The 27,636-nt window shown below is 41.7% G+C and overlaps 1 protein-coding gene across 1 annotated transcript; it reads left to right on the top strand.

Moving 5' to 3' along the window:
- The first annotated feature begins 4,658 nt into the window (after nucleotides 1-4,658).
- On the top strand, nucleotides 4,659-5,656 carry LOC128869738 (uncharacterized). The gene is made up of 2 exons (XM_054112340.1): nucleotides 4,659-4,813; nucleotides 4,870-5,656. The coding sequence occupies exons 1-2, from the start codon at nucleotides 4,659-4,661 to the stop codon at nucleotides 5,654-5,656; spliced, it is 942 nt and encodes a 313-aa protein (XP_053968315.1).
- The last annotated feature ends 21,980 nt before the right edge of the window (nucleotides 5,657-27,636 follow it).

Raw genomic sequence — 27,636 nt, 5'->3', positions numbered from 1 at the left:
TTCGCATAGGGCACATTTAATTTGATTTTTGTTGGAGGAGTGATGAATTTTGCAGTTAAGTGTATTATGTTTATCAGCACATTTTCCATATACTGGATCTTCTGTGCAATAGTTCTGCATGTGGCCATATTTTTGGCAGTTTGTGCATTGAGGGATTGTCCCCTATAGGTGAGGTAGCTCAAACGTGACTGTGCAGTGTAGAAGGCTTACTATTTTGTAAATTTCTTTCTTATTGTCTTGCTGTTATAGCTCTAAAGTGCTCGTTAGGCTTTAGCTCTAAAAGTGTAGTATTTTGTTTCTTTATCTTTTAATAGTTTTAAAATGTTTGTGTAGTGAATGTTTTCTTGCGGTTGGATTTTAGCTTCATTTGTTGGAAGTGCCTTGAGCTCATATTTTGTATCAGTTAGTGATTTAAGAGCTGTTGTTAATGCATGTACATTTTGCACATATGTAGATGAGTGGTTTAAGTTTGCATTGTTCTGTTCGGATTTGTGGTTTTGTTTTCGGTTCTCTCCCTCTGTCAGTATGTAGATCACTCTCTTCAGCTTCTTGGGCCAGCGCCAGCAACTCAAAACGGTTGTTTGAATTTGGTTTGTCCAGCCAGTACTCTTTGGGTGTTTTTGTACAGTATTTTGAGTTTTGTTAATGTTTTTTATTACTGTTAATCCGTTAATTTGAGTTGTTTAGGGACTGACTGTCACGGTGCCGTTTTAAGTTTTCTTGCTTATTTGGTTCATTGCAGGTAATGATGTTGATATTTTGTACTTGCGAAAATGTCGATATTGTGGAAGTTTTTGAAATTGCTGCCGAAGAGCAAATCAGATGCAACAGGGAACATATTAGTTGCTGATGTCGTTGTGAGCGGCGGATGGCTTGGTACTGTTGATGGCTGAAGCTGAACCGAAGGTGGTGGAAGTGGCGTTGATGGTAACGGGCACTGCGCACTCAAGGGGAGGGAGAGAGTAGTTATATCTCTATCAGATGCCGAAGAGAAAGATATGAGTTCTTTTAATGTGGTTTGGAGTGTGTGAATATGTGAAATAAGCATGATTCACTTTTGTTTTTGCTTCAGGCTCTCGCCTTAGAGTTTGAACGTTTTTCACGCTCATTTTATTATTTGCTTTAAATAGTTTTTTCGCTTTTTTTTAAGGAGGTCGTTAGCTAAGCTTCTTCTTCTTTTTAACTGGCGATATAACCGCTTACGCGATTTTGGCCGAGTTTAACAAAGCGCGTCAGTCGTTTCTTTCTCGTGCTAACCGGCGAAAGTTGGACACACCAAGTGAAGCCAAGTCCTTCTCCACCTGATCTTTCCAACGCAGAGGAGCCCTTCCTCTTTCTCTGCTACCACCAGCTGGTACCGCATCGAATACTTTCAGAGCTTTCAGAGCCGATCGTTTGAATCCATTCGGACAACATCACCCAGCGTAGCCGCTGGATCTTTCTTCGCTGCGCTATGTCTATGTCGTCGTAAAGCTCATACAGATCATCGTTCCATCGCCTGCGATATTCGCCGCTGCCAACGTGCAAAGGTTCAAAAATCTTGCACAGAATCTTTCTCTCAAACACTCCAAGTGTCGCTTCATTGTATGTTGTCATCGTCCAAGCTTCCGCGCCATACGTTAGCACGGGCATGATGAGAGCCTTGTAGAGTGCTAGTTTTGTTCGTCGAGAGAGGACTTTACTGCTCAGTTGCCTACTTAGTCCAAAGAAACACTTGTTGGCAAGAGAGATTCTGCGTTGGATTTCAAGGCTGACATTGTTATCGGTGTTAATGCTGGTTCCTAAATACACGAAGTCTTTTACAACCTCAAAATTATAACTGTCTACAGTGACGTGGGTGCCGATACGCGAGTGCGCCGAATGCTTGTTTGAAGACAAGAGGTGCTTCGTTTTGTCCTCGTTCACCACCAGACCCATTCGCTTTGCCTCTTTATCCAGTTTGGAGAAGGCAGAACTAACAGCGCGTTGTTAAGGCCGATAATGTCAATATCATCGACATACGCCAACAATTGCACGCTCTTATAAAATATTGTGCCTGAGCGATTCAATTCTGCGGCTCGTACGGTGCTCTTCAACATCAGGTTAAAGAAGTCACACGACAGTGAGTCACCTTGTCTGAAACCTCGTTTGGTATCAAACGGCTCAGAGACGCTGCTGGTGTTGAGCAACGTCATCTTACATAGCCGTATTAGTTTTGCGGGGATACCAAATTCAGACATAGCGGCATACAGGGAACTCCTTTCCGTACTGTCGAATGCAGCTTTGAAGTCGACGAAAAGATGGTGTGTGTCGATTCTCCTTTCATGGGTCTTTTCCAAGATTTGGCGTATTGTGAATATTTGGTCGATGGTAGACTTTCCAGGTCTGAAGCCACACTGATAAGGTCCAATCAGTTGGTTGACGGTGGGCTTCAGCCTTTCACACAATACGCTCGCTAGAACCTTATAGGCGATATTGAGAAGACTCATCCCGCGGTAATTGGCACAAATTGCAGGATCCCCCTTCTTATGGATTGGGCAGAGCACACTTAAATTCCAACCGGCAGACATGCTTTCATCCGACCATATTTTGCATAGGAGATGATGCATGCACCTTACCAGTCACCAGATCGGCGTATTTGCTCTTACAGGAAAACGCCCCGGTCTTAAAACCTTCTGTAAGCCGCCGAACTTTCTGGTAAAATTTCCGGGCGTTGTTCCTATTGGCCACATCCTTTCTTCTGTCGGATAATACGTCTTTATTCCTTTTTCAGCTCTCTGTAGCGATCCCACATGGCTCGCGTTTCTTCTTCGGCGGCGGTACGTAGAGAACGAGAAATGTTGCTCCATTGTTCGTGCATGACGGTTTGTTGGGCAGTACTCTCTGAGAGCAGGAGCCAGAGACGGGTGGCGAATCTTCTGACCGTCTGTTGTGATTGCAGCTTTTCGATGTCGAACATTCCTTGTAGATAGATGCACGTTTTTTGCTGCACAGAGGCGTGTGCGCAGTTTGGCTGCAACAAGGTAGTGATACGAGTCGATGTTGGGTCCTCGGATCGTACGTACATCTCATACACTAGAAGCGTATCTTCCATCTATCACAACATGATCGATCTGGTTTCGTGTTTTTCGATCAGGAGACAGCCAGGTGGCTTGGTGAATCTTCTTATGCTGGAATCTGGTGCTGCAGACTACCATGTTTCGGGCCCCCGCGAAGTCGATCAGCCTCTGTCCGTTACCGGATCTTTCGTTGTGCAGGCTGAATTTTCCGACAGTGGGACCAAAAATTTCCCACCCTGGCGTTGGCGACAAGCACGATTTTTATGTCGTGGCGGGGGCAGCACTCATAGGATCGTTCCAAACGCTCATAGAAGGAATATTTGGTCGCATCGTCCTTCTCTTCCGTCGGGGCGTGGGCGCAAATTAGCGAGATGTTAAAAAAAACGGGCTTTGATGCGGATTGTTGCGAGACGCTCGTCCACCGGAGTGAACGACAGTACTTGGCGACGAAGTCTTCTCCCACAACAAATCCAACACCGAATTTGCGCTCCTTTACATGTCAGCTGTAGTAAACGTCACAAGGTACTACTCTTTTCTTGACGTTAGCTAAGCTAATTATACAAAATATGGAGTTCGCTACTCATCAATAGTACTGCATCATTCGGTGTATCTTTGGGATTGTCGGGGGAGGGAAGTGAACTCTACACAAATCCAAGGTGGAACAGCAAATGCTAATGGATGAGTGGCTAGGCTAGGGGGTATCTAGTCGCTAGTATGCGAACTTGGAGCGGTCAGGCACGGCTCCATTTAAATAAGTGCCTTACTGCACTACCGAGGCACTGGCGCAACGGACCAACCTTTCTCCTTTACTCGTGGGAATAAATAAACAATTAATACTGAAAACAAAAATTAAAATGGTGAGATCAGCCATAATAGCTCACCAGAAGAGGCCTTAATATCGCAAGCAACGATCGATGAGCAGTCTTCAAAATGGCGCGAGCCACAAGGCTGCTACTCAAAACCCTAAAGACAGGGCCTCAGAGGCAGATCCGCCACGGGTACACAGCTTAGATGAGGCCTCATCAGCTGAAACGCCTAAACAGCAACCCATTGCCCCAGAAACAGCCGGAAAACCTAAGAAATTGAATGGAGAAGGTAAAAAGAGGTTTCATTGCCTCCCTAAAAATAGGCCCTATGCCCAAGAATAAGACAGATGTCGTCGAGTCAGGTCCAAAACGGCAGAGGTCATCGGAACAGACAGCTCCAGCGGCTTCCAGTCACACATGTAAAACAAATTTCTGCCTCCTACAAGGATGTGGCAACAGGAGTCAAAATGGCAGTGCTATCAAGGGACTATTCCAATAGGCCCCTAACACCTGAGCATATGGATTACATCCAGAATCTCATTCTTGCAAAAAGACTGACGGAGAAATACCAGACCATAAAACCGGCATTTTTCGTGTCGCGACACCCTAAGGGTGCTTCACTGTGGATTGCAGTGGGCACTTTCTGCAGGGGCAGAATAATCGCATCTACATCGACAAATGACGTACACTAAAAGGAGTCGAAACAGTCTCAAATATAACAATGGTTCTAGCAGAGACCAGAAATCACCAATTCTGTCAAGTGACCCTCAAGGTTAAGACTGCACCCGTCAATGCAGATACATAAGCGAACCAAATGGAAGCTGTGGAAGAGGACGAAGGTACTTCATCCAACCATGGAAAAAAATTCTGTGAGGAACTAAACGATGAGATTTGTGTAATAATTAAAGGCAACCACGAAAGGACCATAAAGGACTTAATGCAAGACGAATTAAATATAAGCTGGGAATGGTGTATTAAAGAAGGATTATCAATAAACCTTTCCAAATTACCTCGCGCTACCTAAGGGCGAAATTCATTCTGGCAAAGATTGCCAAGAATGAACAAGCCGGTAAAGCGCACGAGCGGGACGCTGAGGACCGGGTGAAGTACGAGGCCGCGATCAGAGAGTACGAGGCCGCGTCTGCAGCAAAATTAATCCAGCCACAACAACATCCACAACAACAGCCCAAACCGGCACGGAGCTCGGCTAAGCGTAACCGCTCACAGGATGTGAGTGAACGTGTGGCCAAAAGGAGCAAACACTCCTCAACCCAGGGGGCTGGGGGCCCTTCAACTAGTGCGGCAGGCGCGGCCTCGAGGGCGGCTTATAGTGAGGTGGCCAGAGACCATCTCCAAGTTGCCCTCGTGGACGCAAAAACCAAAAGTGGAAGAGCGGTGTTACCCCTTTGGGATGCCATTGAGGGACGGCTATCGGGGATGGTCGTCAGACACCTCATGGACAAAAAAGGGCCAGCACCTCTCTTCGACTCGGGTGAAATCTTTCGGGGCTGTAGGGTGATAAAATGTGCCAATCAGTACTCGAGGGAATTTCTGGAGAAGAGCCTTGCTACGGTTAGCAACGCCTGGGAGGGGCTTTCGCTAAAGCTCATCCCTGCCTCAGAAATTCCCAGGCGACCACGAGCCAGAATCTGGCTGCCGAAAATGGAGCTGGACAGTTCGGAAATTGTGCCGTGTCTCAAGCTTCAGAACCCTGAGGTTCCTATGGATGACTGGTCTGTCATCAAAGTAGAAGAACCTCAGCAGCATAGCTCAGCCATATTACTGCTGATTAACAACGAGTCGTGGTGGTAGCATATGCCGATGACTTGGTCCTGATGGTCTCAGGTCCCTTCCCATCAGTAATGGCTGAAATTTTGGAAGGTGCATTGGCTACACTCAGCAGGTGGGCCGCCAGTAGCGGTCTCAGAGTCAACTCTGACAAAACGGAGTTGATGCTATTCACCAGAAAATACAAGCCTCCGCCGTTTAAGCTTCCTAGACTTAATAACCAGTGTCTTACACTTTCATCGGAAGTCAAGTATCTTGGTGTAATACTTGACCCCAAGCTCCACTGGAAGCTGCACATAGAAAATCGAGTTAAGAAGGCTAATATAGCCTTCTATGCCTGTAAATCTATGTTCGGCGAGAAATGGGGCCTCAAGCCACGTGTCGTACTCTGGATGTACAACTTAGTGGTCCTGCCAATTTTGACATACGGTTGCCTAGTTTGGTGGTTAGCTCTTCAGAAGGGCTACAACTTCACTAAATTAGAGAGAGTGCAGAGAACTGCATGTGTGGGCATCACTGGTGCCTGCAGAACATGTCCCACCGCTGCGCTCAACGTTATACTCCACTTAATTCCTGTGGATCTGCAGGTTAAATCCATTGCTGCTCAGAGTGCTATCAGACTGAGGGAGTTTGGCCTCTGGAGACAACTCCCTGTTGGGCATAGCAGCATCTTGAAGCAGATCTCCCCTTCCTTCTCAGATATTCGCACCGACCTCTCCATCCGCAAACTGTGCTTTGAGGGTTGTGCTAGGGCTATCTTTCCGAGCAGGCAAGATTGGAAAGAGGGGAGAGTTGTTGCGGATATAGAGGCCTCTGTTTTCACTGACGGATCCAAAATGGCGTCTGGAGTGGGAGCGGGGGTCTACTCCAAATCAGCCAACATCTCGGTCTCCTATAAATTGCCGGAGACAAGCAGCGTCTTTCAAGCAGAGGTCTTCGCGATCCTGCAGGCATGCAAAATGCTTCGGGATCGCTGTTGGGAGGGAGACATAACTTCTTTCTAAGAAAAGCGCAAGACAGATGGAGGTCTGTCTCATCGTGTGCCATTTCAAAAGCACCATGGCCTCAATACGACATAAACAGAACGCTTTAGGTGATGGGAACCCCCCGCCATTCAATTTCCAAACTCATCGCGGTGATCACTGGCCACTGGGTGATCGGCACTCACGCGGAGAAGCTTGGAATTCCGTACAACCCCCATTGCAGAAGCTGTGGGGATCCTACAGAGAAAGAGACTGTGGTACACTTTCTCTGCAGATGTCCGGCTTTGGCGGCTAGGCGCTTGAGATTCCTCAGCGTTCCCTTTGGGGATGACTTGACGAAATTCTCCAGCCTAGATCCCTTTTCTCTCCTCCGCTACATCAACAGCACTGGATGGCTGTAGACGGTCTTATCTCCTCCATTAATCCTTTCACAGGTAGTGGTCCACTCTATGGTATCAAAACGGCACGTAAGTGCTACTTGTAGCGTACCTGGGGTACTCTTGTCATCTTACCTACCTACCTACCTACCTCGGAGGCCCACCTAAACTCAGTAATAAAAAAACACCACAACTTTAGGCTAAACCCTGCGGCCTGAGCCCTAAAATGACCTTCTGGATCTCCACCCAAATGGTAAGGCCTATCCTTCTAGATGGGGCATTGGTATGGTAGACAAATTACAGCCTTATCAGAACTGTGCTGGGGTGCCTAAGAGAACTACTCCAACCTCGGCGATGGAAGCACCTTTAAATTACCACCGCTACACTTAGCAACCGAAGAGAAAACTGCTATGCAAGCACTCTCCTTTCATATCTATATACATATATAAAAATTCAGCCGTTTTTCGCGTTGTGATGAACTTTACGGGGAATGGCTCAACCGATTTTAACCAAACTTTGGCACATTGAAGAGACACATGTGGAGAAGGTTTGTAACTATGTTTGATTAAAATCTCTTTTACTTCTTCGTCAACACATAGTATACACGAGGCAGCGTTCTTTTTACGCGTGTGGTTGTTATTGTAAACGGTTGCATGGAGCGTACATTTTACTCACATATGTACAAGTTAACGCAGCAGTATTTATGCCTAAATTTTCATTCCATTACATTTCAATGGAATGCAAACATACATACATATACATATATTCATACAGCAGTGGCTGCACACCTGCATTCGCATAGACTAGAAACATACAAATTAGCAGGCACAGCTGTAGCTGACCGCCTGCAACAATTGATCGTAACACAATGCTGCTGTGACTAACTTAACACTATGCTTAAATACTTCTTCTTTACACCCACACTTCGGGATAACCGAAGCAAAACCATTAGCTCAACGAACCTGAACAGGTCGTCGCTAAATATTAAGTACTTTTTCTTAGGCAAGGCCGTTTTCTTACAAGATTACCAAAGGTTATCAGTAATAGTGCATGGTGAAAGTAAGTGTTAAAACTAACAAGAAAGTGTTTTATTTGGTAAAGTGTTCAAGTGAAGCAGTTTCCAGGCACCAACCAAAGATATATTGTAAAAAAAGTGCGTCAGAAATATTTAAGAGAAGAGATTGTTTTTACATTTTCCAACGATATTTTCACAAAAAATTTACAATATATATATTAATTTTGCAAATGATTGATAACAAGTGAAACAGTGAATAAATGGTGTGAAAAATACACACAACAGAAATCGGCAAAAATAATTAATATTTTAGAAGTTTTTACTTAAGATATTTAAGAAAAGAGATTGTTTTCACACTTTCCGTAGATATTTTCAAGAAAAATTTCAAAAATATTGTATATATTATTTTTGCTGATCATTTCCCATTTCTGTTCTGTGTAATTTTCATTTCAACGCGTGCTCACAGTTCAATTATATTTTTAAAAGATGGCGCTAACAGTATGTTAATTTGAATTCCAGTTTAAAAACAAGAAAAGTAGCAATCAAGAGCTCAGGGTGACATAAGGGGTTATACGCAGTTATGACTTTCAAAAAAATCGATTTTTTTTATTGCATTTTTGTAATGTACATATATTCAAAAGTATACGCACGAAATTCGAAGTAGATCTAAGCAATACTTTCGGAGTTATACCTAAATATGTAGAGATGCCTCGGCACGTTTTAAGGTAGGTATTGAAACTTTAAACGTGTTTTTTTCAAAACGGCATTTTTCAAGTCGGTGGACACGATATCTCGAAAACGGCTTGTTTGATCGGTCAACCGTTTTAACTCAATCTTTAAAGATACATTTTCTAGTAATTAATCGTTCCTTTTGTAAATCTGATACTTATTTTCCATTTTATAATCAATTTACGGTCAAATTTTTATGTAAAAATCGAAATCATTTCTTTTAAAAGCTGCCATTTTGTGAAAATTCACTATTTTGATTAGCCGCCCGATTAATTACTAGATAATCTAATATATTAACAAAATTTGTTTGGTTTTTTGATTTCAGATAATCCAATCCTGAGTTACGATGCACACCGTAAATCGTCTTTTTTTAAAGGAGGTTCCAGAAATCGCCTGCAGCGCGCTCTATAATCAACATTTTCATAAATAAAAAATTTTGTCACGTTCTTGAAGCATGCTTTTATAACCGCCAAAAATTTTCAAATTAAAATATTCTGAAGTTTCTTCAGGATAAATCCTTGACAACCCGTCTTTTATTTGCTTCATAACTGCGTATAACCCCTTAAGTCGTATTGTTGTTGTGTCGGGTAGGTCGTAGGTGACTCTGTGTACAATATTTCTGGGGTTATTAGTTTATTTACACCAGGGTTGTGATGCTGGTCTGCGGATGGCGTTTGCGTGGTTGGTAGATCTTTTTTACGGAGGGAGGGGAATTTTTGTAGACCATGTAGCCTTTCTAATTTCTTCGCATAGGGCACATTTAATTTGATTTTTGTTGGAGGAGTGATGAATTTTGCAGTTAAGTGTATTATGTTTATCAGCACATTTTCCATATACTGGATCTTCTGTGCAATAGTTCTGCATGTGGCCATATTTTTGGCAGTTTGTGCATTGAGGGATTGTCCCCTATAGGTGAGGTAGCTCAAACGTGACTGTGCAGTGTAGAAGGCTTACTATTTTGTAAATTTCTTTCTTATTGTCTTGCTGTTATAGCTCTAAAGTGCTCGTTAGGCTTTAGCTCTAAAAGTGTAGTATTTTGTTTCTTTATCTTTTAATAGTTTTAAAATGTTTGTGTAGTGAATGTTTTCTTGCGGTTGGATTTTAGCTTCATTTGTTGGAAGTGCCTTGAGCTCATATTTTGTATCAGTTAGTGATTTAAGAGCTGTTGTTAATGCATGTACATTTTGCACATATGTAGATGAGTGGTTTAAGTTTGCATTGTTCTGTTCGGATTTGTGGTTTTGTTTTCGGTTCTCTCCCTCTGTCAGTATGTAGATCACTCTCTTCAGCTTCTTGGGCCAGCGCCAGCAACTCAAAACGGTTGTTTGAATTTGGTTTGTCCAGCCAGTACTCTTTGGGTGTTTTTGTACAGTATTTTGAGTTTTGTTAATGTTTTTTATTACTGTTAATCCGTTAATTTGAGTTGTTTAGGGACTGACTGTCACGGTGCCGTTTTAAGTTTTCTTGCTTATTTGGTTCATTGCAGGTAATGATGTTGATATTTTGTACTTGCGAAAATGTCGATATTGTGGAAGTTTTTGAAATTGCTGCCGAAGAGCAAATCAGATGCAACAGGGAACATATTAGTTGCTGATGTCGTTGTGAGCGGCGGATGGCTTGGTACTGTTGATGGCTGAAGCTGAACCGAAGGTGGTGGAAGTGGCGTTGATGGTAACGGGCACTGCGCACTCAAGGGGAGGGAGAGAGTAGTTATATCTCTATCAGATGCCGAAGAGAAAGATATGAGTTCTTTTAATGTGGTTTGGAGTGTGTGAATATGTGAAATAAGCATGATTCACTTTTGTTTTTGCTTCAGGCTCTCGCCTTAGAGTTTGAACGTTTTTCACGCTCATTTTATTATTTGCTTTAAATAGTTTTTTCGCTTTTTTTTAAGGAGGTCGTTAGCTAAGCTTCTTCTTCTTCTTAACTGGCGATATAACCGCTTACGCGATTTTGGCCGAGTTTAACAAAGCGCGTCAGTCGTTTCTTTCTCGTGCTAACCGGCGAAAGTTGGACACACCAAGTGAAGCCAAGTCCTTCTCCACCTGATCTTTCCAACGCAGAGGAGCCCTTCCTCTTTCTCTGCTACCACCAGCTGGTACCGCATCGAATACTTTCAGAGCTTTCAGAGCCGATCGTTTGAATCCATTCGGACAACATCACCCAGCGTAGCCGCTGGATCTTTCTTCGCTGCGCTATGTCTATGTCGTCGTAAAGCTCATACAGATCATCGTTCCATCGCCTGCGATATTCGCCGCTGCCAACGTGCAAAGGTTCAAAAATCTTGCACAGAATCTTTCTCTCAAACACTCCAAGTGTCGCTTCATTGTATGTTGTCATCGTCCAAGCTTCCGCGCCATACGTTAGCACGGGCATGATGAGAGCCTTGTAGAGTGCTAGTTTTGTTCGTCGAGAGAGGACTTTACTGCTCAGTTGCCTACTTAGTCCAAAGAAACACTTGTTGGCAAGAGAGATTCTGCGTTGGATTTCAAGGCTGACATTGTTATCGGTGTTAATGCTGGTTCCTAAATACACGAAGTCTTTTACAACCTCAAAATTATAACTGTCTACAGTGACGTGGGTGCCGATACGCGAGTGCGCCGAATGCTTGTTTGAAGACAAGAGGTGCTTCGTTTTGTCCTCGTTCACCACCAGACCCATTCGCTTTGCCTCTTTATCCAGTTTGGAGAAGGCAGAACTAACAGCGCGTTGTTAAGGCCGATAATGTCAATATCATCGACATACGCCAACAATTGCACGCTCTTATAAAATATTGTGCCTGAGCGATTCAATTCTGCGGCTCGTACGGTGCTCTTCAACATCAGGTTAAAGAAGTCACACGACAGTGAGTCACCTTGTCTGAAACCTCGTTTGGTATCAAACGGCTCAGAGACGCTGCTGGTGTTGAGCAACGTCATCTTACATAGCCGTATTAGTTTTGCGGGGATACCAAATTCAGACATAGCGGCATACAGGGAACTCCTTTCCGTACTGTCGAATGCAGCTTTGAAGTCGACGAAAAGATGGTGTGTGTCGATTCTCCTTTCATGGGTCTTTTCCAAGATTTGGCGTATTGTGAATATTTGGTCGATGGTAGACTTTCCAGGTCTGAAGCCACACTGATAAGGTCCAATCAGTTGGTTGACGGTGGGCTTCAGCCTTTCACACAATACGCTCGCTAGAACCTTATAGGCGATATTGAGAAGACTCATCCCGCGGTAATTGGCACAAATTGCAGGATCCCCCTTCTTATGGATTGGGCAGAGCACACTTAAATTCCAACCGGCAGACATGCTTTCATCCGACCATATTTTGCATAGGAGATGATGCATGCACCTTACCAGTCACCAGATCGGCGTATTTGCTCTTACAGGAAAACGCCCCGGTCTTAAAACCTTCTGTAAGCCGCCGAACTTTCTGGTAAAATTTCCGGGCGTTGTTCCTATTGGCCACATCCTTTCTTCTGTCGGATAATACGTCTTTATTCCTTTTTCAGCTCTCTGTAGCGATCCCACATGGCTCGCGTTTCTTCTTCGGCGGCGGTACGTAGAGAACGAGAAATGTTGCTCCATTGTTCGTGCATGACGGTTTGTTGGGCAGTACTCTCTGAGAGCAGGAGCCAGAGACGGGTGGCGAATCTTCTGACCGTCTGTTGTGATTGCAGCTTTTCGATGTCGAACATTCCTTGTAGACAGATGCACGTTTTTTGCTGCACAGAGGCGTGTGCGCAGTTTGGCTGCAACAAGGTAGTGATACGAGTCGATGTTGGGTCCTCGGATCGTACGTACATCTCATACACTAGAAGCGTATCTTCCATCTATCACAACATGATCGATCTGGTTTCGTGTTTTTCGATCAGGAGACAGCCAGGTGGCTTGGTGAATCTTCTTATGCTGGAATCTGGTGCTGCAGACTACCATGTTTCGGGCCCCCGCGAAGTCGATCAGCCTCTGTCCGTTACCGGATGTTTCGTTGTGCAGGCTGAATTTTCCGACAGTGGGACCAAAAATTTCCCACCCTGGCGTTGGCGACAAGCACGATTTTTATGTCGTGGCGGGGGCAGCACTCATAGGATCGTTCCAAACGCTCATAGAAGGAATATTTGGTCGCATCGTCCTTCTCTTCCGTCGGGGCGTGAGCGCAAATTAGCGAGATGTTAAAAAAAAGGGGCTTTGATGCGGATTGTTGCGAGACGCTCGTCCACCGGAGTGAACGACAGTACTTGGCGACGAAGTCTCTCTCCCACAGCAAATCCAACACCGAATTTGCGCTCCTTTACATGTCAGCTGTAGTAAACGTCACAAGGTACTACTCTTTTCTTGACGTTAGCTAAGCTAATTATACAAAATATGGAGTTCGCTACTCATCAATAGTACTGCATCATTCGGTGTATCTTTGGGATTGTCGGGGGAGGGAAGTGAACTCTACACAAATCCAAGGTGGAACAGCAAATGCTAATGGATGAGTGGCTAGGCTAGGGGGTATCTAGTCGCTAGTATGCGAACTTGGAGCGGTCAGGCACGGCTCCATTTAAATAAGTGCCTTACTGCACTACCGAGGCACTGGCGCAACGGACCAACCTTTCTCCTTTACTCGTGGGAATAAATAAACAATTAATACTGAAAACAAAAATTAAAATGGTGAGATCAGCCATAATAGCTCACCAGAAGAGGCCTTAATATCGCAAGCAACGATCGATGAGCAGTCTTCAAAATGGCGCGAGCCACAAGGCTGCTACTCAAAACCCTAAAGACAGGGCCTCAGAGGCAGATCCGCCACGGGTACACAGCTTAGATGAGGCCTCATCAGCTGAAACGCCTAAACAGCAACCCATTGCCCCAGAAACAGCCGGAAAACCTAAGAAATTGAATGGAGAAGGTAAAAAGAGGTTTCATTGCCTCCCTAAAAATAGGCCCTATGCCCAAGAATAAGACAGATGTCGTCGAGTCAGGTCCAAAACGGCAGAGGTCATCGGAACAGACAGCTCCAGCGGCTTCCAGTCACACATGTAAAACAAATTTCTGCCTCCTACAAGGATGTGGCAACAGGAGTCAAAATGGCAGTGCTATCAAGGGACTATTCCAATAGGCCCCTAACACCTGAGCATATGGATTACATCCAGAATCTCATTCTTGCAAAAAGACTGACGGAGAAATACCAGACCATAAAACCGGCATTTTTCGTGTCGCGACACCCTAAGGGTGCTTCACTGTGGATTGCAGTGGGCACTTTCTGCAGGGGCAGAATAATCGCATCTACATCGACAAATGACGTACACTAAAAGGAGTCGAAACAGTCTCAAATATAACAATGGTTCTAGCAGAGACCAGAAATCACCAATTCTGTCAAGTGACCCTCAAGGTTAAGACTGCACCCGTCAATGCAGATACATAAGCGAACCAAATGGAAGCTGTGGAAGAGGACGAAGGTACTTCATCCAACCATGGAAAAAAATTCTGTGAGGAACTAAACGATGAGATTTGTGTAATAATTAAAGGCAACCACGAAAGGACCATAAAGGACTTAATGCAAGACGAATTAAATATAAGCTGGGAATGGTGTATTAAAGAAGGATTATCAATAAACCTTTCCAAATTACCTCGCGCTACCTAAGGGCGAAATTCATTCTGGCAAAGATTGCCAAGAATGAACAAGCCGGTAAAGCGCACGAGCGGGACGCTGAGGACCGGGTGAAGTACGAGGCCGCGATCAGAGAGTACGAGGCCGCGTCTGCAGCAAAATTAATCCAGCCACAACAACATCCACAACAACAGCCCAAACCGGCACGGAGCTCGGCTAAGCGTAACCGCTCACAGGATGTGAGTGAACGTGTGGCCAAAAGGAGCAAACACTCCTCAACCCAGGGGGCTGGGGGCCCTTCAACTAGTGCGGCAGGCGCGGCCTCGAGGGCGGCTTATAGTGAGGTGGCCAGAGACCATCTCCAAGTTGCCCTCGTGGACGCAAAAACCAAAAGTGGAAGAGCGGTGTTACCCCTTTGGGATGCCATTGAGGGACGGCTATCGGGGATGGTCGTCAGACACCTCATGGTCAAAAAAGGGCCAGCACCTCTCTTCGACTCGGGTGAAATCTTTCGGGGCTGTAGGGTGATAAAATGTGCCAATCAGTACTCGAGGGAATTTCTGGAGAAGAGCCTTGCTACGGTTAGCAACGCCTGGGAGGGGCTTTCGCTAAAGCTCATCCCTGCCTCAGAAATTCCCAGGCGACCACGAGCCAGAATCTGGCTGCCGAAAATGGAGCTGGACAGTTCGGAAATTGTGCCGTGTCTCAAGCTTCAGAACCCTGAGGTTCCTATGGATGACTGGTCTGTCATCAAAGTAGAAGAACCTCAGCAGCATAGCTCAGCCATATTACTGCTGATTAACAACGAGTCGTGGTGGTAGCATATGCCGATGACTTGGTCCTGATGGTCTCAGGTCCCTTCCCATCAGTAATGGCTGAAATTTTGGAAGGTGCATTGGCTACACTCAGCAGGTGGGCCGCCAGTAGCGGTCTCAGAGTCAACTCTGACAAAACGGAGTTGATGCTATTCACCAGAAAATACAAGCCTCCGCCGTTTAAGCTTCCTAGACTTAATAACCAGTGTCTTACACTTTCATCGGAAGTCAAGTATCTTGGTGTAATACTTGACCCCAAGCTCCACTGGAAGCTGCACATAGAAAATCGAGTTAAGAAGGCTAATATAGCCTTCTATGCCTGTAAATCTATGTTCGGCGAGAAATGGGGCCTCAAGCCACGTGTCGTACTCTGGATGTACAACTTAGTGGTCCTGCCAATTTTGACATACGGTTGCCTAGTTTGGTGGTTAGCTCTTCAGAAGGGCTACAACTTCACTAAATTAGAGAGAGTGCAGAGAACTGCATGTGTGGGCATCACTGGTGCCTGCAGAACATGTCCCACCGCTGCGCTCAACGTTATACTCCACTTAATTCCTGTGGATCTGCAGGTTAAATCCATTGCTGCTCAGAGTGCTATCAGACTGAGGGAGTTTGGCCTCTGGAGACAACTCCCTGTTGGGCATAGCAGCATCTTGAAGCAGATCTCCCCTTCCTTCTCAGATATTCGCACCGACCTCTCCATCCGCAAACTGTGCTTTGAGGGTTGTGCTAGGGCTATCTTTCCGAGCAGGCAAGATTGGAAAGAGGGGAGAGTTGTTGCGGATATAGAGGCCTCTGTTTTCACTGACGGATCCAAAATGGCGTCTGGAGTGGGAGCGGGGGTCTACTCCAAATCAGCCAACATCTCGGTCTCCTATAAATTGCCGGAGACAAGCAGCGTCTTTCAAGCAGAGGTCTTCGCGATCCTGCAGGCATGCAAAATGCTTCGGGATCGCTGTTGGGAGGGAGACATAACTTCTTTCTAAGAAAAGCGCAAGACAGATGGAGGTCTGTCTCATCGTGTGCCATTTCAAAAGCACTATGGCCTCAATACGACATAAACAGAACGCTTTAGGTGATGGGAATCCCCCGCCATTCAATTTCCAAACTCATCGCGGTGATCACTGGCCACTGGGTGATCGGCACTCACGCGGAGAAGCTTGGAATTCCGTACAACCCCCATTGCAGAAGCTGTGGGGACCCTACAGAGAAAGAGACTGTGGTACACTTTCTCTGCAGATGTCCGGCTTTGGCGGCTAGGCGCTTGAGATTCCTCAGCGTTCCCTTTGGGGATGACTTGACGAAATTCTCCAGCCTAGATCCCTTTTCTCTCCTCCGCTACATCAACAGCACTGGATGGCTGTAGACGGTCTTATCTCCTCCATTAATCCTTTCACAGGTAGTGGTCCACTCTATGGTATCAAAACGGCACGTAAGTGCTACTTGTAGCGTACCTGGGGTACTCTTGTCATCTTACCTACCTACCTACCTACCTCGGAGGCCCACCTAAACTCAGTAATAAAAAAACACCACAACTTTAGGCTAAACCCTGCGGCCTGAGCCCTAAAATGACCTTCTGGATCTCCACCCAAATGGTAAGGCCTATCCTTCTAGATGGGGCATTGGTATGGTAGACAAATTACAGCCTTATCAGAACTGTGCTGGGGTGCCTAAGAGAACTACTCCAACCTCGGCGATGGAAGCACCTTTAAATTACCACCGCTACACTTAGCAACCGAAGAGAAAACTGCTATGCAAGCACTCTCCTTTCATATCTATATACATATATAAAAATTCAGCCGTTTTTCGCGTTGTGATGAACTTTACGGGGAATGGCTCAACCGATTTTAACCAAACTTTGGCACATTGAAGAGACACATGTGGAGAAGGTTTGTAACTATGTTTGATTAAAATCTCTTTTACTTCTTCGTCAACACATAGTATACACGAGGCAGCGTTCTTTTTACGCGTGTGGTTGTTATTGTAAACGGTTGCATGGAGCGTACATTTTACTCACATATGTACAAGTTAACGCAGCAGTATTTATGCCTAAATTTTCATTCCATTACATTTCAATGGAATGCAAACATACATACATATACATATATTCATACAGCAGTGGCTGCACACCTGCATTCGCATAGACTAGAAACATACAAATTAGCAGACACAGCTGTAGCTGACCGCCTGCAACAATTGATCGTAACACAATGCTGCTGTGACTAACTTAACACTTTGCTTAAATACTTCTTCTTTACACCCACACTTCGGGATAACCGAAGCAAAACCATTAGCTCAACGAACCTGAACAGGTCGTCGCTAAATATTAAGTACTTTTTCTTAGGCAAGGCCGTTTTCTTACAAGATTACCAAAGGTTATCAGTAATAGTGCATGGTGAAAGTAAGTGTTAAAACTAACAAGAAAGTGTTTTATTTGGTAAAGTGTTCAAGTGAAGCAGTTTCCAGGCACCAACCAAAGATATATTGTAAAAAAAGTGCGTCAGAAATATTTAAGAGAAGAGATTGTTTTTACATTTTCCAACGATATTTTCACAAAAAATTTATATTACAATATATATATTAATTTTGCAAATGATTGATAACAAGTGAAACAGTGAATAAATGGTGTGAAAAATACACACAACAGAAATCGGCAAAAATAATTAATATTTTAGAAGTTTTTACTTAAGATATTTAAGAAAAGAGATTGTTTTCACACTTTCCGTAGATATTTTCAAGAAAAATTTCAAAAATATTGTATATATTATTTTTGCTGATCATTTCCCATTTCTGTTCTGTGTAATTTTCATTTCAACGCGTGCTCACAGTTCAATTATATTTTTAAAAGATGGCGCTAACAGTATGTTAATTTGAATTCCAGTTTAAAAACAAGAAAAGTAGCAATCAAGAGCTCAGAGTGACATAAAGAAGACCACTTGGATTCGGTAAAAGAAATGCCAAGAGGTAGAAGACATGCTAACATCGGACGTAATACACGTCACAATAGAAATGTGCAAAATCACAGACAAAATGAAAGTGAGGAAAATCATGCTGATAGATTAAGTCAACAAAGAGATCGTACTAGGTCACGTTCTCAAAATCGGCCAATAAATATCAATTCTGTAAATTTGAATGGTGCAGCATTTCAATATAATCCACAACTTGATTATTCATCTCATAAATACGTTGTCATTGGAAGTATGAATAAAATTTGCGGATTTTGTCAAGCATTGAAATTCAAAACTGAAACACCAGGCATGTGTTGCGCTGCAGAAAAAGTTCGTTGACCAGACATACAATATCCGCCCGAACCATTAGCTACATTATTATCGGGAACATCACTCGATTCCAAACATTTTCTTGAAAAAATTTCCACACATAAATCATGTTTTCAAATGACATCTTTTGGTGCTGGAAAAATTATAACCGATAACTTCATGCCAACGTTCAAGGTAATACATAAACTTCAACGTTCAACAACATTCGCTGACACATCGAATGAATCATTAGATTTTATGGACACTAATTATGGCTTTTTTCAGATTCAAGGGCAAGCATATCACTTAATAGGTTCATTACTACCATTACCCGATCAAGAGTCAAAATTTTTGCAAATTTAATTCATTAATGACAACGATGATGAACTTGAAGCACGGTGTGCATTTTCCAGATATATAAACAGAGTCATTATGAGAGATTTACAAGATTTATTACACACACACAATGTTTTGGTGCAAAGTTTTAAAACAACAATCGAAAGATTGTCATCTGATAATCATAAAATTAAAATTGATGCAAATAAAACGCCTACCGACGAACATCGTGGAAGATACAATCAACCAACTTCAAGCAACGAGGTTGCAATTGTTATATCTGGAGATGAATTTCAATTTGTTTTGCAAAGAAGAAATGACACACTGCAACGTGTTAATGAAACGCATCGAAAATATGATGCATTACAATATCCTCTTATGTTCTGTCGTGGTGAAGATGGTTATTCGATTGATATAAAACAAATAAATCCAGCAAATGGTCAAGAAACAAATAAAACTGTAAGCGCAATGAATTATTATGCATACAGAATCATGATAAGAGAAAATCAAGAGAATCACATTTTAAAATGTCGTAAATGACAATATTTCATCAGTATATTGTTGACATGTATGCGAAAATAGAAACAGAACGATTGAATTACATTAGATTCAACCAAAGAAAATTACGCTGTGACGAAAACATACATTTACGAGATGCAATTAAAATGGTAATTTTACCTTCATCGTATACAGGCAGCCCAAGGCATATGCATGAATACGCCCAAGATGCAATGTGTTATGTCAGAAATTATGGCCGACCCGACTTGTTCATAACTTTCACATGCAATCCGAAATGGGATGATATTAAGAATCATTTATATACTGGGCAATCAGCTACTGATAGGCATGACATTACTGCAAGAGTGTTTAGACGAAAGCTACAGTCTCTAATGGATTTCATTGTAAAACATAAAGTTTACGGAGATGTACAATGTTTCATGTATTCTGTGGAATGGCAAAAAAGCGGCTTGCCTCATGCGCATATTTTGATTTGGTTAAAACAAAAACTAACCACAGATAAAATTGATCATATTATATGTGCTGAAATTCCAGATATAAATGAAGATCCAGAATTACATACTACTGTAACCAAAAACATGATTCATGGACCGTGTGGTATGTTAAATCAAAATTCTCCATGTATGGTTGATGGTAAATGTTCAAAAAACTACCCAGGGCAATTAATTGCTGAAACAATGACTGGAAATGATGGATATCCATTGTACCGTAGAAGATCACCAGAAGATAATGGAAAAACAGTCACTGTGAAAATAAATAATCAAGATGTGGAGATCGATAACCGTTGGATAGTTCCGTATTCCAAATTATTATCCAAAACATTTAACGCACATATAAATGTTGAATATTGTAACTCCGTAAAAACCATCAAATACATATGCAAATATATCAATAAAGGAAAGAAGAGACATGGCAGTATTTGGAGTTGTAAATCGAAATGATGAAATTACTAATTACCAAATGGGAAGATACATTAGTAGCAACGAAGCAGTTTGGAGAATATTATCATTTCCAATTCATGATCGCCATCCAGCTGTTATTCATTTGTCAGTCCATTTAGAAAATGAACAAAGTGTTTATTTCACTAAAAATGCTGCTCAACAAATGGCCGAACGACCACCAGCAACAACACTAACTGCATTTTTCAACTTATGTGAAACAGATTCATTTGCAAGAACATTGCTTTATTCAAATGTTCCTAAATATTATACTTGGAATGCATCATCAAGGTTCTGGGTACGAAAGCAACGAGGAATACCTGTATATAATGCATGTGCATGTCAACGTGAACGGTCGTGTTTTTTGATTGCTCCGCTATCGAAGTTTTAATTATGAACCTAAGCCATCTTAAATTAAAAATTGTGTAATTTTCATTTATGAGACAGTGACTCTATTTTATTACATTTATTCATTATACCGAACTAACAATGCCGTGTCTCTGTGCCAACAAGGTTGAGCGTACACAAGAGAAAGTGCAGTGCGCCAAGTGCAATGATTTTTATCATTTAAATTGTGTCAACCTATATTACAACCTGTTGACTTGGAATTTTTACTTAAAACGGGTAAGCAATTTATCTGTGATAAGTGTGCCGCTGTTCGACGCCAATCCCTTCGAGCACCATCAACTCCCATCAACCTGGATGACGAAATTGCCTCTGCTGATAATGTACCTGTGAATCCAGCTAATCTAAGTGCACAGTTATCACCACATCAACAACTGCCGAAATCAACATCAGCTGATGACGTAAACAAATCTGATATCAGTCTGAAAACAATTATCAGAGAGATTGCTGCTCTGAAATCGGAAAATGCTCGTGCGATGGCTGCAATTAGCTCTCTCAAAGAGGATAAGCAGTTGCTGATTTCGCAAATAAGTGAATTGTGTGCAGAAGTAAAGGAGTTACGAAAACATCAAACGGTTGATGTCTCCTCTGCTCTGGTACAGCTAACCGCTGAGGTGAAGGACCTTAGTGCTTGTGTTCTTGCATGTGAGTGTCATGCAAGGAACACAAAAAATGCGAAAAGCAAATTGAAGAGACAGGAGCCACTACTACCAGTGACTGCTGCTACGTCGCCTGCAAACGCGTCTATTGTTGCTGCTCCGCTTGGTGAGACTAATTCGTATTCCTCTGCTTCGCACTCTCATGCTGCTGCTGGCGATGCGCCGCTCTCTTACAGCGCTGCTGTTACTAATACAGCTAAAGTGAAGCTGACGCCAATTGCTGCTGCTTGCAAAAAAGCGTCGGCAATGCCGACTTCTCTGGCACCTACATCAAATCGTACACGTGAATGGAAAACCGTAACTAGAGCTAACAGAAAAAAGGTTAAACAACCTTTAGTTATCGGTTCAAACCAGAATAGTGAATTAAGTGTAGTTCCTATCATGAAGTGGCTGCACATATCGTCCTTCTCAAACACTGTGACAGCTGCCGATATTGTGGACTATGTTGCGAAACATGCAGAAAGTGACCGCAAATTTCTTTCCTGCTATATGCTTATAAAAAAGGATACCCTCGTAAAGGATTTCAAGAAAATCAATTTTAAGCTAGGCGTATCTGAATTTTCCTATGATAAGCTTTTAAATGCGGATATATGGCCTACGAACGTAAAAATTAGGCCATTTACTTTTTTTCAAAAAGACGTCACTCCACCTCTAAATCCGTAACTTCTGCAGCTAACTCCATCGCTAGTAGTAAATTATTAAAATTGTATTTTCAAAATATATCTGGACTTCGAACTAAATGTTCCTCGGTGTATATGAAAAGTTCTATCTTAGACTTTGATATTTTTGTACTCGTTGAATCTTGGCTGAATGAAAATTTCTTTGACTGTGAAATTTTTGACCTCAATTTGTACGACGTTTTCCGTAAAGACCGTGACCCTGTCAAATCTGGATGTTCCAGAGGAGGTGGTGTTCTCATTGCTGTTCGGAGAAAATTTCGGGCATCATTGGTTACACTTACCAATTCTGACACACTCATCGATCAGCTTTGTGTTCGTGTTTATGGCTCATCTGGAACAGTTTATGTGTGTGCATCCTACATTCCGCCGAATAGTCCGGATTATTTATACTTTGCACATGCTGACAATGTTGTGTCATTAGCATCAAGCATAGCTGGTGACAGTCATCTTTGTGTCCTCGGTGATCTTAATTTATGTCGCCTGAGTTGGTCCCCACTTAGAAACTCGGCTGCTTTTATGGCTTCTAACGTAAATTCTTCAGCCGAAATGCATGTCATTGATAGCTTTTTAAGCATTGATTTGTCACAAATTAATGGTTTTTATAATAGCCTTAATAGAATCCTAGATCTAGTGTTTATTTCAAATAACATCAACTACACGTTGTCGGAAGGCATTGCTCCCATATCTTTAACTGATAAACATCATGTTCCTCTTTCTCTTGAGTTGGAATTTTATGAATTTTCTGAGGTATCCGATGAACCTAACACCAAATTTAATTACAACTCATGCGACTTCACAATTTTTAACGAAATTTTATTAAGTATTGACTGGGATAATGCCTTCCTCGACAATGATGTTACCTCCTGTTTTCATTTTTTTAAGACTAAGGTTTCTGAGCTGTGTTTGAAGCACATTCCTATTTATCATAAGAAAGTATATAAGACACCTTGGCATACCAAGCGGCTTAAGCATCTAAAGAATCTGAAAAACAAATTTTCTAAACTGTATAAAAGGTCTGGAGACCCAATGCACTACTCAAAATTTCAATGCCATTTAAAAGAGTTTAACTGTTTGAACAAGTTCTTATATAGAAATTACATCTTGAATTTCGAAAACAATATTATTTCGGATTCGAAGGCCTTTTGGCAATTCATCAAATCAAAAAAGTCTTGCTCAATGGTGCCAAACAATGTTTTTTATAATGGTAAATATGCAAATTCTGCCATAGAATCTGCCAATTTATTTGCCGACTTTTTTTGCTCTAACTTTGAACCCGATTTAGACTTCGATTCTAGTTTGCCCTCTAACAGTTTTTCACCTCTCAATTTTGGGACCTTGTGCCTATCTGTTACCGATGTCGTCAAGGGTATTATGAAGCTCAAGTCTACAACGAAAACTGATTCGGATGGCCTTTCTGGCATTTTGCTGAAAAACTGCTTGTGTCTCGCTGAGCCTCTTACAATTATATTTAATAAATCGTTATCCTCCGGTATCTTTGTTGACGATTGGAAATTTACTTCCGTTACTCCTATATTTAAGAGTGGAAATAAAAACGATGTTAGCAATTACAGACCGATTTCGAAGCTTTCGTCTGTCTCAAAACTTTTTGAGATAACAGTAAATGATAAGTTATATTTTGCTGTCAAAGGCCTAATATCTACCAACCAGCATGGCTTCGTTGCAAGTCGCTCCACTGTCACTAATTTATCTATTTTCAATGGTTACTGCATTTCAGCCTTCCAGAACAGATCCCAAGTTGATACAATTTATACAGACTTCTCTAAAGCGTTTGACAAAGTATCGCACCGAATACTCTTGTCGAAGCTTGCATCATTGGGTATACACTCCACGTTTTTGTCGTGGATCAAATCATATTTGTCCAACAGGCACTGCGTCCTCTGGTGTCCCACAGGGAAGTATTCTAGGACCCCTTCTCTTCATACTTTTTATTAACGATATTGGTTCTTGCTTTTCGTTTGCAGAACACTTGTTGTATGCTGATGATCTAAAAATATTTGCGGTGATTAACAGTCTTAGTGACTCTGAAAAGTTGCAAGCTGACTTGCACAATGTTCGGAATTGGTGCTATTTAAACCGTTTGCCACTAAATATTAGCAAATGCTTTCACGTAAAATATGCTAAATCAAACAATACTTTGCATACTTCGTATAATATTGCCGGTTTACCTTTGCAATCCGTTGAGGAAATTAAAGACTTAGGCGTTATTTTCGACTCTAAGCTGAATTTCACCAGCCATGTTAACCACGTCATAAGACGATCATATGCGATACTAGCATTCGTACGCCGAAATTGTTCTGCATTTACTAACCCATACACTCTCAAAACATTGTATTGTGCTTTTGTTAGATCAAGATTAGAGTATGCCGCTATTATTTGGAGACCGTACCAAATAGGTCTGTCTAATCGGATTGAGAGAGTTCAGAAAGTATTTCTTCGTTTTGCGCTCCGATCTTTAAACTTTTCTGAACCTGTACCATCGTACCGCTCTCGATGTTTATTGATTGACTTAAAACCTCTTGATAGCAGACGATCTATTCTATCGTGCTCATTTATTATTCGTATCATTTCTGGATCTATTGATTGTCCTTCACTTTTAAGTAAAATTCAATTTAATATACCCAATATGAGGCTCCGACAGTACGAAACCTTTAAAATTGGCTTCTCGAGAACCAACTATGGGGTGAATGCTCCGATTCCTAGGGCATGTGCAGATTTAAATATGTTTTTCAATTCTTCCGATGCTGATTTTACGTGGCCGTATGGGATCTTAGTCAATCATCTTAAATCGTTCTTTTCTTAGTAACTACTAAACTATTGTACATTAGCTTAATATAGTCTGTAAGAATGTATCCATTTAAAGACAATAAATAAATAAATAAATAAATAAATAAATATGGTTATCGAGGTGCTCATTTGGGTGATGCAATCGGACGACTTTACACTGTGCATCCAAGTAAAGTGGAATGGTTTTTATTTACGTTTACTCTTAGTTGATATTCCCGGCCCAAGATCATTCGAAAGTTTGAAACGAGTTAATGGTCATCTTTGTTGTACTTATCAGCAAGCATGCAAAGAATTGAATTTGCTTGAAAATGATAATCAGTGGGATGCAACTCTTATGGATGCATGTGCAACAAGTTCTCCACACCAACTAAGAACACTATTTGCCATCATGTTTGCTACATGATTCACAGCAAACCAAAAAGAATTGTGGAGTACTTACCAAGAATACATGACAGAAGATATCCTACATGAAGTACGTCGCATTACTGCAAATCCAAATTTGAATTATACAGATGAATTATATAATGAGGCATTAATTAAAATCGAAGACTTTTGCCTGATGATTGCAAATAAAACTCTGAGTGCGTTAGGTATGATCGCACCAAATCGTCCGATGCATGATGCATACAATGCAGAATTAAGACGTAAAAAAGAATATGATCGAAATGATCTGAACACATTTGTAACAACAAACCTACAAAAATTAAACACAGAACAAAGGCAGACATATGACACATCGATCACAGAATAGTATTGCATTGGCTTTGGCATCATCTGGAATAGCGGCAACTTTATTGGACGGCGGTCGCACTGCACATTCTGCATTAAAGTTACCATTAAATATGCAAGTAAATGAAGAACCAACTTGCAACATTTCTAAAAATTCTGGAATGAGAAAGGTTTTACAAACATGTAAAATTATTGTATGGGACGAATGTACGATGGCTCATAAAAAATCACTGGAAGCCTTAAATAGAACACTGAAAGATTTTCGAAATAACACAAACATATTTGGTGGTGCACTAATTCTATTGGCCGGTGATTTTCGACAAACTTTGCCTGTTATTCCCAAATCAACGGCAGCTGATGAATTGAGAGCGTGCCTTAAATCTTCTAATCTGTGGAGATATGTTCAAAAACTCATATTAACTACTAATGTTCGTGTGCAGTTACAGAATGATCCAACAGCTGCTGAATTTTCCGAACATTTGTTGCAAATTGGAAATGGACGAAAACCAATTGATAAGAATACAGGCATGATCTCACTTCCAACTAATTTTTGTACCGTAACAGAATCAAGAGTACAATTAGTGTAAAATGTATTCCCAAATATTGCACAAAACTTTCGAAATCAAGATTGGCTAAGCGAGAGAGCTATATTAGCTGCCAAAAATGTCGATGTCAATGAAATCAATGCCAGTATTTTGACTCAAATTCCAGGTGAAGTTGTCACCTATAAATCAATTGATTCAATCACTAATCCCGACGATGTAGTGAATTATCCAATTGAATTTTTGAATTCACTTAATTTGCCTGGCTTGCCACCACAACGTTTGCAATTGAAAGTCGACGCAGTGATCATTATGTTGCGAAATATCAATCCGCCGAAACTATGCAATGGGACAAGATTAGCAGTGAAACGGACAATGAACAATGTAATTGAAGCAACAATTTTGAAAGGCAAATTGAAAGGTGAAGATGGTTTGATTCCGCGCTTTCCAATGATTTCAACAGATTTGCCTTTTGATTTTAAGCGACTTCAATTTCCCATTTGCTTTGCTTGTGCTATTACAATCAATAAGTCTCAAGGTCAAACACTTCAATTATGTGGAATTGACCTAACTTATCCATGCTTTGGACATGGGCAACTGTATGTAGAATATTCTCGAGTAGGGAAACCATCGTTACTTTACAGTGGCTCACAGCTTATTTCGTGTGGCTGTATGTTAAACTAAAGAATTGTAAAATTATTTTTATTTGATTTACTTTAAAAAAAATTTAAATGCACAATCAAAGATAAATTATTTCTAATTACAAACATGTATAAATGCATTCAAATTTTTTCTGCTTTAGTAGAATATTTACAACAAAAACAGAATACTAGGTAAATTGACGTCACAGCTTATTTCGTGTGTTCACTTTTACCGTTATCGGTGCCAGTAAACCGGTTAGCAATTATAGAAATTTGTTTTGCATAGTATATTAGATTATATCCTTATTTAGTTTACACATTGAAAGTAGTCGGTTGTCCAGCTTAATTTAAAAATACCGTGATGGGTCGTCGTACGTCGATTGAAAGGCGCGAATTAGTGATTACGCATTACAAAAATGGAAAGTCGCAGAAAAAAATTGCTGAAATTGTAAGTTTAAGTACTTCCACAGTACATTATATTATTCAACGCTTTTCTCGTGAAAAAAGAGTGGTTGACAAAGGCCGCCAAGCTCCAAACAAAATTTTTACAGAAGCTGATGAAAGGTGGATATTAAGAAAAATTAAAAAAGACCCACGAATTAGTGCGCCAGCTTTGACAAAAGAGGTTGAAAAAGTACTTGATAAGTCATGTAATCCTGAAACAATAAGAAGAATTCTGCGCAAAGCTGATTTCCATGGTCGTACAGCTCGAAACAAACCGTTTGTTAATGAGCATAACAGAAGATTAAGGGTGGAGTTTGCCGAAAACCATGTTAATAAAGACCAAACATTTTGGAATGACGTTATTTTCGCCGACGAAAGCAAATTCAACCTCTTTGGTTCCGATGGAAAGTCTTTCGTTTGGCGTAAGCCCAACGCGGAGCTGGACCCGAAGAATCTGCGTGGTACAGTAAAACACGGTGGGAGCCATGTAATGGTTTGGGGCTGCATGTCAACAGCTGGTGTCGGAAACTTGGTTTTTATCGACGAAATT

Source organism: Anastrepha ludens, chromosome X, assembly GCF_028408465.1.
Source record: "Anastrepha ludens isolate Willacy chromosome X, idAnaLude1.1, whole genome shotgun sequence".
NCBI lineage: Eukaryota > Metazoa > Arthropoda > Insecta > Diptera > Tephritidae > Anastrepha > Anastrepha ludens.
This window is presented reverse-complemented; position numbering and strand designations above follow the sequence as displayed.